At 54.6% G+C, this 11,152-nt stretch overlaps 1 protein-coding gene across 2 annotated transcripts; it reads left to right on the forward strand.

Moving 5' to 3' along the window:
* Positions 1-1,204: 1,204 nt before the first annotated feature.
* LOC102726363 (pleckstrin homology domain-containing family O member 1) lies at positions 1,205-10,849 on the forward strand. 2 transcript variants are annotated; one of them, XM_081815885.1, is made up of 6 exons: positions 1,205-1,467; positions 2,043-2,189; positions 6,749-6,889; positions 7,588-7,692; positions 8,066-8,167; positions 9,488-10,849. In XM_081815885.1, exons 1-6 carry the CDS (start codon positions 1,438-1,440, stop codon positions 10,190-10,192), a joined length of 1,230 nt encoding a protein of 409 aa, XP_081672011.1. In that variant the 5' UTR covers positions 1,205-1,437; the 3' UTR covers positions 10,193-10,849. The 2 variants fall into 2 exon arrangements, with proteins under 2 accessions (XP_081672011.1, XP_081672012.1); XM_081815886.1 differs by lacking the exons at positions 1,205-1,467; positions 2,043-2,189 and having other exon boundaries at positions 6,754-6,889; positions 7,537-7,692; positions 7,984-8,167.
* Positions 10,850-11,152: the final 303 nt, after the last annotated feature.

The raw sequence follows: 11,152 nt of genomic DNA on the forward strand, positions 1-11,152 counted from the left end.
CCTGGGGCTCTGAGCTCAGTGTGGAGTCTGCTTGTCCCTCTCCCTCTGCTCCTATCTCTCTCTCTCAAATAAATAAAATCTAAAATTTAAATTTAAAAAAGAAGAAGAAGAAAGAAATTCAGTGACTTGACCAAAGGCCACAAAGTCGTGATGATGAAACTAGTACCCAAACCTGGGTTTTCTGACTCCCCACCTCCCCTTAAATCTGTATTGGAAAAAAATGAAGTTATGAAGATGTTGTTCTGTAAGCTCTGAAGCAGATCTGGTGTGGGAGGCATCAGCAGAGGTTTCCCCCAGTCAGGGCATCCTCTGGGCATGCAGCCCTTCCCTCCACTGGACTCGGATGGATGTTTCCAGGTCAGTGCAGCAGGAAGATATACCCAGGTAATAGGAAGTTTAAGCCTCACCTGGAGCTTGTATTCAAAGCCACATGGTACTCTGGACAATGGCTTTGGAGACAGAGAAATCTACTCCTGCCAGTACTTAGCGTGTGTGTCTGCATATCCCTCGGCCATCCTGAGTCTCACTTTTCTCTATGTGCAATGGAGCTCATACGTATATCCACTTCATACTCAGGAGGCTCAAAGAAGGCCTGAGGCTTGGTAAACTGGTAGCAATGTGGATTACTATGAACTCCACTCCCCCCGCGTGCCCCTACACACCAATACCCCCGTCCTCCGGGAACATAAAACTTTTCCCCAGCACCTGACCTACCCAGGCCACTATCTCTACCACCCAGGGAGTGTGAATTCCAGATGCCGGTTCTCGGTAAGGCGGGCGCCCTCCCACCTCCCGCTCTTGTTTTTGTTTTTGTGTTGGGAGGGAGACGATCTCGATCTAGGTTATCTCGGTCTTCCTAAACCTCTCTCCATTATCCGTTCCAGCCGCCTCTGCGGGCTGTCTGGGCAGGTCCGGCGGGTCGGTGTCTCGGGCTCCACCCCCGGCTCCGGCCGCAGGTGCGAGCGTGGGTCCCGCGGACCACCCCCCGCCCCGTCCCCCGCCCCGGGAGCCGCTCTCCGGCTGGGTTTAGGTCTGTCTTCCTCACCCTCAGCGAGTCAGAAACAAAGGAGGGGGGTGGGGGAGCGCACCATCTCCGGCTCCGCGATTCGCCCTTTATTCTGAACTCGCAACGTCAGCGGGCCGGCGGATGGAACCGCGGGGCGCGGGCCGGGCCGCCCACAGCGCGCCGGGCCGGGGAGCTGGCGGCGGGGGCGCGCGGGGGCCCGGGCCGCGTGGGCGCCGGGATGGAGGGCGCCGAGGGGCGGGGAGCGGGCGTGCGTGTGTGTGCGAGTGCGAGGGAGGCCGGCCTTTAGTGTAACCGGAGCTACAAAGAAGGGGAGAGTCCGGGAGAGGGAGGGAGGAGCGGCGGCGGCGGCGCCGGGGGCAGCTCCGCCAGCCGGCCCCTTCCCCCCGCGCCCGCGCCCGCGCCCACCCGGAATGATGAAGAAGAACAATTCCACCAAGAGGGTGAGTGCGCCCGCGCCCGCCGCCGGCCGCTCCGAGGACCCCGGCCCCGCGGCCCCGGCGCCGCCGGGGGAGGGGGGGGGCTTTTGTGTGCGGACTTGGGTCGGGGGCTTGGACTTGGCTCACTTTGCGCCCGCCCCCGGCGCCCCCTCCCCCGGGCGGCCGGCCGCCGCCTGCGTGCGCGCTGCAGCGGCCCCGAGACAATGAGAAATAAAATAAAATGCCGTTAATCCCGGCGCGGCGGGGACCGAGGCTGCGGGAGGGGGCGGGGGACCTGGCGGCCAGCCGGAGGCCACCCTCCGCCCAGGCCGGGCCCCGGCCCCTTCCTCTCGCACTTGGAGTTGTTTATGTGGGGGAAGCGGGAGGGCAGCGGTGGGGGAGAGAGTTGCCCGGAGTGAAGACCTTCCGAGGAGTGGGGCGCGAACGCGGGGCGCCCTGAGTCCAGCCTCTGGGGGGGTGGGGGGCGGTCACGGGAAAGCCGGCGAGAGGGGCGCCGAGGGGGGTCGTGAGGGCCGGAATGAGACGAGGAGAAGGCGATAGCCACCTAACCGGAAGGTTCTGCTCTTGCCCTGGGGCAGGGGCTTCAGGATGGCAACCAGCCGTCCGCACCGCCTGAGAAGGTCGGCTGGGTCCGGAAATTCTGCGGGAAAGGGATTTTCAGGGAGATTTGGAAAAACCGTTATGTGGTGCTGAAGGGGGACCAGCTGTACATCTCTGAGAAGGAGGTAGGTGCCCTCTGCCTCCGCTGTCCCTGCGTCCTCACATTCCCCGTTTTGTCCCTCCACAGGGGACTCACCTACCTCCGCCTCCCGCTTCCCTCACCCCCCCCCCATTTTGTTCCAAAAGCAAGTTCAGCAATTCGGTGGGTCTCTACCCCTGTCAGATCTGCAGAGGAAGGTCACCCTTTCTCCAGAAGACCCGAGTTAGAATTCCAAGTCGAGCGTGCATTTTACTTAATGATTTTTCTTGGCAAACACCTTTCTGACAACGACGACGACCCCCCCTCCCAAGGTGTCCCAAAAGTTCTAAGTGTCCCCTGCTGCCCCCTACCCTATCCTGGCAGCTAGCTGGAGGTAGGATTTTTTTTTTTTTTTCCTTTGCCACGGCTGCTGAAAAACTCTGCTCAGCTTCTTCTTCACCCCTTCCTGTGCCCCTGCCCCCAGCCAGCGGACCTCCTCGGTCCTGTCTCTAGCAGGGGGGCATATGCGGGTCATATCACAGCTGCAGCTGCCCCAGTCACAGAAAACACGTACACAACCCTGGGTCAGTCTCATATGACCTCAGGCAGAGTATCTATGAGTGGCAGTTATTTCTGTTGAAGCCAACGTTCCTAACCTGTATGCTTCCCACTCCATTAAAAAAAGAAGAAGCAAGGAACTCATTCTCCACCCTCTTCATAACTTCCCCCAGTTGTATCAGAAAGGAGACAAATGGAGTCAGGAACCCCTGTCCGTCCCTGGGTAGTTAAAATGAAAACCACAGTCGGCATTCAGAACCTGAGCCCAGATCACCGAACCCACACTCTTCTCCCTTTTATCTCTATTTCTTGAGATCAGTAACACCTGAGAAACTGACATTGCCTTCCATGAGTTGGAAGTCATTCCAGTCCCCTACTTCTGAGACTGTGTCCGCATTAGGCTAGGACACTGTCCTGTGCTCCCCTGGTTGGGTGGCCCTTCCTCCCCCAATCCTGTGTCTCCCCCCCCCCCCCTCCGCCCAGCCTAACTGGGAAGTCCACCCGGAGTTCTAACCTCTTCTGCTTTCTGCAGTAGACTATATTTAGGTAAATAAATCCTTTTATGGTATTGAAACAGACACATGCGCAGTCCTAGAGAAAGTATTCATCTGAACAGAACGTGTACCTAGGCAAGTAGGGGAGAGCTGAGCTGTGCCCGGGCCCGAGCCATCCCTCTTCTGGGTGTTTCGACCTGACTATTTACACCAGGCTGGGAACTTGGTGATGGAGGGCGGTGGGAGAAGACTTTGACAGCAGGATTTCTTCTTAAGGGCCACCTCTACCCAATCCCAAATCCTACAGAAGGTTTTTCCACAGTTTGCTGGCTTTCCAGTTTAAAAAATAATAATAATAAGCAAGTGTCAAAGGGTATCTCCTGTCTTCCCCAAACTTCATAATGGCAGGAAACTCTGGTGAGCAATCAGGGAGAACTTCCCACACGTCAGAGGGGAACCATGAGAACAGTGGAAGGGTAGAAGGAACAAGACATCTTTTCTTGTTTATATTTGTCCAAAGAAAAGAGTCTGGGAGCGAAAGAGCGTGCTTGCTCCCTGTTTGTGGATGAAGGAGTACAGAGACAGGGGGAAGGCTCGAATGACCTCAGCCTCCAAGGCTTGGTGTCCGGTGAGTCAGGAGCATCTGACTGGTCATGGGGGCCCGCTGTCCCCTGCTGAGAAGGGCGCAGGAGAAGTGGGGACAAGCCTACTGTTACTCCTCTTCTTTGGAGCCCATTTCCATGCTACGGCAGGCCTGGGCTAAGGGTGAAGCTGACAGAGGACTCTGGGCTCTATTCTGTCCACTTCCCACAAGCTCCAGAGCTAATAGATTCAAGATTTTTTTTTTAAAATGCAAAGTACAATGTTTGTAATTTATGTGTTAATGCAAGAATATCCCTAACCCTCTCCCCTCGAATTTTCAAGTCTTTTTTTGTTACCTCTCCTCATAAAGGCAGGGTCTCCCATCACCACCCCCATCAAAGCAATCCTTCTGTATTTGTTGTTATTAATCATTTTCCTCATTCTCAGTCAAAGGGCACCCTATGATCACGGGGTTGATGTATAGGAACAGAAACTAGATCTTAGGAGATCTCCTGGTAGAGGAAATTGGGTTCAGGGCATCTTTTTTGGTAAGGGAAAATCCCTTTCTGTGGGCCCAGGGGAAAGGAAGGGCTAGCTTTGGAAGATGGGTAGTTATAAATGAGACTTTGGGACAAGGGTCTCGGAGCTGTCCATCTTCCGTGGGACTGGAATCTACTCGTGCCGCCGTTTGTCTTGCCCTTTCTCCTACCACTGCCCTCTCGAGGCCTAACCTCTGTCACTGTCTCCTTCCTGGAGCTCCTTGTCAGCGTGTCTGAGGCAGAATACCCCCCTTCCTTCCCTTCCCTTCTCCCTTCCCTTCCCTTCCTGAAAGGAAAACAGAACAAGTAACTCTCCTCCCCTGGCTCCATACACAACACACACCCAGCACTTTCCTCTCTAAGAGTCCTGGCGGCTGCTGATAGTCTCAAGCCTGAGGAAGAAGGACAGGAGGGCTGATGCATCATCCTCCCTCCCTGCCCCACATTTCCGGGAATTGTTCTCAGACACCCCTTGCCAACACCTTCTCCGCTCCCATCCACAAGCCTCCCAGGCCTCTGGTCACTTACCAGCCCCAAGCCGGGGAGCCCTGGAAGGGGAAAGCCGTGGGGGAGGCACGCCGGGCCAACACAAACAGGCAGATGTATGAGCAGCCATTGACCCCAGCGAGGCTGTGTGATGAGCCCTCCGCCTCTGTGTCAGCCCCCTGGCCCCAGCGGCGAGTCCGAAGGACAGGCAGATGCAAGACCAGAGATGGGCTGGGCAGTGGAAGAGAGACTCACTCCCCCACCTCAAGGCTGCTGAGAACCAGGGGAATAGATGAAGTCACCTGCGAGCACACAGTTCCTAGTTCGCGCTTGAGAAACAGTTCCAGTCAGGGAGGGTGGGTGTCTTCCAAGGGAGACAGGAGACTACTTTTATCTGTTTGTTTAGTTTTGCCAAGACAGGCACTGGCGCTCTTCATCTCTCGTTCCCAGGGTCTTCCGAGCCCAGGCTCAAATGGTAGAGGGCGAAAGGGCTTTCTAATCACAGGCTGCTCGTCTGGGCCGGCGACTAAGTCCCTCTCCTCTTGTAAACCAGAACAATCCATGAGCCACAGCTTCAGAGTCCCAGGCCTGTGGGGAACACCTCAGTGGAGAGGAGAAACGACGGAGAGGTTTCCACGAGACCTCGGCAGAAGTATTACTGGAATTTGTTTTGTGGCCCTCCACAAAGGCTGGTTGGGGTCAGAGGATGGAGAGAGAACTGTGGTCTGATGAGACGTTCGGCAGGAGGGTGAAGGGCCAAATGCTGGCTAACGCTGCAAAGGGTAGGGTGCAAGAGAGACAGCACGAGCGAAGGGCTCAGTTTAGACACAAAGGAGAACCAGCTCTCAAAACTGGAACCATGGAGAGAAGTAGCAGAATACAAGTCTGAAATGTCCTCCAGGGACAGTGTAAGCGCATCTTTGTCTAGGGAGAGGTGGATGACTTAAATGGCTCTCGAAGCCTGCAAGGGCCAGGCCGGGTCGTCTCAGGAGCTCGGAGGGCAGGAGTAGGGCAGGAACTATAGGTGTATTTTTCAGCTTGTCTGAGCAAACTCAGCACAGGGCACTGCTGTTTCTATGGTGCTGGAGCTCCCGAAATGAAGGAGGCCGATGACTCTCTTTAGAATAATATATATTTGAAGAGGGAGTCAGGTAAGAAAGCCTGGCTGGCTCAGTCAGTGGAGCCTGTGACTCTGGATCTTGGGGTTCTGAGTTTGAGCCCCATGTTGGGTGTAGAGATTACACCCAAAAAAAATAATAAAACCTTTAAAAAAAAAAAAAAGCGACAGTGTAGGGAGTCAGTTAAGCGTCTGTCTTCGGCTCAGGTCATGATCCCAGGGTCCTAGGATCAAGCCCCGAATGCCTGCTTCTCCCTCTCCCTCTGCCACTCCCCCTGCTTGTGTTCTCTCTCTCTGACAAATAAATAAAATCTTTTTTAAAAAAATAAAATAAAGCGACAGTGTAAACATTTAATAAGATGGGGGAGACCAGAGGTAGCATTTGCCTGGAGACATCCCTGATGCTGACCCCGCTTTTATCTCCTCCCTCTGGATGGTCAACAGCCACCCAGGTCTGTCTTTCTTCGGGATGATAGGATTAACCTATTAGCCGCCACATAAGCCGTGTCTTTTGAAGGACATAACGGGGGTCATGGTGAAGAGAGACATCCTGGGGCTCCGGAAACAGGAGCTGAGCCGAAGAGAGTGTGGATAAGGGGATAAGGGGCTTACATGGAAACCCACCTGAGGAGTCGGGGCTTGAGGGGTGCCCCAGGACCATGCCCACGCTCAGGCCTGTGTGGGCCTTGGGTCAGACAGCTCTCCTACCCTGTCCTCCCTCCCCTCTCCTTAGGCTCATCCTGCTTCCCAGAACCGGCCTAAATTAACAGTGTGGGGGAAGGCATGAAGTCATCTTCTCCTCAGCACCTCACCTCTAACCCTCCCCTAGGTAAAAGATGAGAAAAATATTCAAGAGGTGTTTGACCTGAGTGACTATGAAAAGTGTGAAGAGCTCCGGAAATCCAAGAGCAGGAGCAAGAAAAATCATAGCAAGTTTACTCTTGCCCACTCCAAACAGCCTGGCAACACGGTATGTCTCTCCTGCCTCCTGGGCCCCTGGAACCAAGGCCGCTTGCATGTCGGGGGCAGAGGACACCTTTGCCCTTCAGGTTCTCCCGCCACTCTGGGCCCAGAGGCCCCGCACTTGCCCTCCTGCCAGCTTCTGTTATTTAACCTGAGAATATTGTGGCCATTGCCTTCCCTCCAGGCGAGCCAGCCTTTAAACTATCCAACCACAGAGATCAGCTCTCTCTCTCTTTCTCTCTGTCTCTCTCTCACACACACAGGCACACATATATCCTACACTCTTGGAAGAAAATCACTTTTCCCTGTACCCTGATAGGTGAAGTTCTGAATCTAATTTCTCTTGTCTGAGGGGACTCAGGGAAGGTCCTGTCACTTTCTGTTTACTCAGACATTAAAGATCTTTATTTTAGTACCTGTCCTTTATTATCTATCAAACCTCCTGTAATTATCTCCAATGACGTAGTAATATCCATCACCCTTCCTAGCTCTTCCTTGGTCATTTCTAAAACAACCTCTAAGCTGTGGCATCTTCTAGGACGAGAGGCTGGTTTCCTTAGGTTGTGGATGACTCTGGAAGCAGAATCTCTCTCCTTCTGGGAGCTGGGTCTAAGAGAATGAGATGATAATTCCTGATTTCTTCACCCTTCCTAGTGAGGCACCAACCCTAAAACGCTGGCTGAACCAAGAATCTTCCCCTCACAGGCTCCCAACCTGATCTTCCTGGCCGTGAGTCCAGAAGAGAAGGAGTCATGGATCAATGCCCTCAACTCTGCTATCACCCGAGCCAAGAACCGCATCTTGGATGAGGTCAGGGGGGCTCATGTGGAGGGGAGGAGCACCAGGGCAGAAGCAGTACCCATGACTCATGTGAAGGGGGAGGTTTGGGGGTGCACCCCACTTAACTTGCTACCCCCCACGAGCCGTACTTCTTTAGCTCCCTTTGAAAACCCCATTGTCCCACCTTCTGAGTCTTTCCACCAACTCCTCTTTCCATTCTTTGCGGTGCCTGGGGCCAGCCTTGGAGCCCCCGCATGTGCAGTAAAGGCCCTGCCCTTGGATTTTCTCAGAACCAGTCAATGGGGTGGGTTTATTTCCCAGTGCAGGCATGTTCAGGCCACAGGGGATGCTGGGTTGGTACAGTCTCTGAAGAGCGCCCATGACTCACAATGCATCTCTTCAGGTCACCGTTGAGGAGGACAGCTATCTCGCACACCCCACTCGAGACAGGGCAAAAATCCAACACTCCCGCCGCCCCCCAACTCGGGGACACCTGATGGCCGTGGTACGTAAGATTGTAAGAAAGTAAAACTTGTTGGGGCACCTGGGTGGCTCAGTCGTTAAGCGTCTGCCTTCGGCTCAGGTCATGATCCCAGGGTCCTGGGGTCGAGCCCCGCATCGGGCTCCCTGCTCAGCGGGAAGCCTGCTTCTCCCTCTCCCACTCCCCCTGCTTGTGTTCCCTCTTTCACTGCCTCTCTCTGTCAAATAAATAAATAAAATCTTTAAAAAAAAAAAAAAAAAGAAAGTAAAACTTGTTGAAGGGCCAACTCCATGTGGGCCCGTCTCAGACAAGAGTATTCAGCCCACCAGAGGCATTTGTGGTACCAAGGTCAAAGGCTCAGGAAGTCCCTGCACCCCGTCCCCCTGCCTGATTCCTCCAAATCAGAAATACTTACTTAGCACCTACTATGAGTTCAAAAGTCCTTGCCCTCAATAAATGTATCATTCTTGGTGGAAAATGAGATCTACCCACAAGGAAAGCGAACATAGAAGAGGTGAGTGCTGTCCCACGGAGTAGAAATTAACTGCACAGCGGTGGCATCAGGCCCTGCAGTCACTTCCAGGAGGAAGGATCACCGTGACCCCCCGCAACACACCGAGTGCTGGTTCCTCTCACTGTCTGAGCTCTCGGTCTCTAGAGAGAGAGGCAGTCAGGTATAGTAGAAAGAATACAGGCTTTGGAGTCAGACAGAACCAGGTTGTAACCTAGCTTTGCAGTTTACTCTCTCTCGACTCCCTCCCTGAGGCCGCTGGTCTTCAGCAGGAAAGGGGGCAGGCGCCATGCCTACCTTGAAGGGCTGCTGTGAGGAATGAATGACTGAAACAACATATATATCGATATACGTGAGGTGCCGAATAGTACCTGTATTGTTTTGTATTCTTGTAGTGTTCTGGAAATAGAACAAGTTTTACTTTAAGGCGCGGGGTTCTGAGCTCTAAAGGGCAGAGGCGGTTGGGGCATAGGGTTCAGAGGACACAGATGGAAAAGGACAGCAGCTGTGCCATGCGGAGCATCCTGTGGGTGTCAAACCCGATTTGATGCTTAGAGTCCCCGAGACGGAGAAAAAAAGGCACTCTGCAGGAAGTTTATAGTAAAATGGAGAGTATGGGACACGAGCAGGAGAAGTTACTTTAAATCACAGAACAATAAGAGAAAAGTTCCAATCACTATCAAAGGAATAAGAAACAGTAAGAGAGTCAAAGGGCTCAGTCAGGATGGAGGAGGAAAATGGCCAGTTTGCCTCTGTCTTTCCGACAGACAGTCACTCCTGAACCACCTACTGATGGCAGTTCCCCCCTTCACCCCCACCCTCTCCTTCCCTAGGCTTCCACCTCTACCTCGGATGGGATGCTGACTTTGGACCTGATCCAGGAGGAAGACCCTTCCCCGGAGGAACCAGCCTCTTGCGCCGAGAACTTTCGCGTGGACCTGGACAAGTCTGTGGCCCACCTGGCCGGCAGCCGGCGGAGAGCAGACTCAGACCGCATCCAGCCCTCCTCAGACCGAGCCAGCGGCCTCCCCCGGGCTTGGGAAAAGCCAGACAAAGGGGCCACCTACACGCCCCAGGCCCCCAAGAAGCTGAGCCCCGCAGAGAAAGGCCGCTGTGCCTCCTTGGAGGAGATCCTGTCTCAGCGGGACGCTGCCCCGGCCTGCACCCTCCAGCTGCGGGCCGGGGACCCCCCAGGCCTCGTTCCACCCCACCCGGGGCAGCTGTCCCGGATCCAGGACCTGGTCGCCAGGAAACTGGAGAAGACTCAGGAGCTGCTGACAGAGGTTCAGGGACTGGGAGATGGGAAGCGAAAGGCCAAGGACCCCCCGGGGTCTCCTCCTGACTCTGAGTCAGAGCAGCGGCTGCTGGAGACAGAGCGGCTGCTGGGAGAGGCATCGTCGAATTGGAGCCAAGCAAAGAGGGTGCTGCAGGAAGTCAGGGAGCTGAGGGACCTGTATAGACAGATGGACCTGCAGAGCCCCGACTCCCACCTCAGACCAGCCACTCAGCACAGTCAGTACCGGAAGAGCCTGATGTGAACGAGGGGGACAGCGGCTGGAACTTGGGGGGTGGGGTACACGGACTCTTATCTCCAAGTGTTGCAGGATAAAGCTTTTTTATTTACCTCAGTCAAAAAAAGGAAAAAAAAAAAAACCCACAAACTCGTTGCTCTTGCTGCTGCCCAACCTTCCCCCCACCCCCGTTTCCTTCCTTATCCGTGGCTGTTTCTCTGGCACCTCAGTTGCCTCAGATTTGAGGAGATGACCCCGACAGCAGTATTAAGAAGCTCTCACCTAGACGAAGAGAGGGGGGAATAAAGGCATAGTCTGGCCATTTACACACACCACCCCTCAGACACGGCAGGGAACGTTCTGCTGCTCCCAAGGACACGCATAAGCCAAGTTTGCAGGGGAGGCTTTTTCGCTTCCATCCCATTCCAGGTTTTCAATCTGAGGGTGAAATTTCAGCTGTCCAGCTCTAGCCCTGGGGATATGGAAACCACTGCCAACTGCGCACACAGAAGTGACATCTGTCCCTGCCCTGAGTAGGATTTGTGGGATCCCACCAGACACACCAGCTTCTTGCTCATACCCTTTAATGAGACTGAGCTGCCTGGCTATCTTGTTCGCCGTGTGTCTTCCCTTCATTTCCCTACCTTTCCCAACACCGACGCGAAGATCCAGTGCTGGACAGTTGGAATGGTGTGGTCCTTCGGTGGGGGGGGGAGGGGGGCCCAGGGCAGGGGAACTAGGGGCGGCTGACCCCACAGAAGAACCGCACTAAGAACGAAACTGATTTGCAATGCAAGCTGGGCAGGATTGAGGGGAAAACCAAACGTGTGGCCAGGTTCCTCTTTTGGCCAAGCTAGGTTTCCTGTAGCCTCTCCCTCTCCTTCCTCAAACCTCTCTCCCAACGCTCATCAGGCCCCGACTTCAGCAAAACATCTCTGTGCTCACGCCACCGCCCTCCTGGCCAGGCTCCCTTGCATTCTTGTCAAC

This window comes from Leptonychotes weddellii, chromosome 4, assembly GCF_054177405.1.
Source record: "Leptonychotes weddellii isolate Sample4059 chromosome 4, ASM5417740v2, whole genome shotgun sequence".
Classification (NCBI taxonomy): domain Eukaryota; kingdom Metazoa; phylum Chordata; class Mammalia; order Carnivora; family Phocidae; genus Leptonychotes; species Leptonychotes weddellii.

Bases quoted from the DNA above. Each gene is read 5' to 3' on its own strand.
- LOC102726363 (XM_081815885.1), top strand. From the start codon at position 1,438: ATGATGAAGAAGAACAATTCCACCAAGAGG. The intron at 1,468-2,042 runs GTGAGTGCGCCC...GCCCTGGGGCAG, and splicing joins AGAACAATTCCACCAAGAGG to GGGCTTCAGGATGGCAACCA. The intron at 6,890-7,587 runs GTATGTCTCTCC...TTCCCCTCACAG, and splicing joins CCAAACAGCCTGGCAACACG to GCTCCCAACCTGATCTTCCT.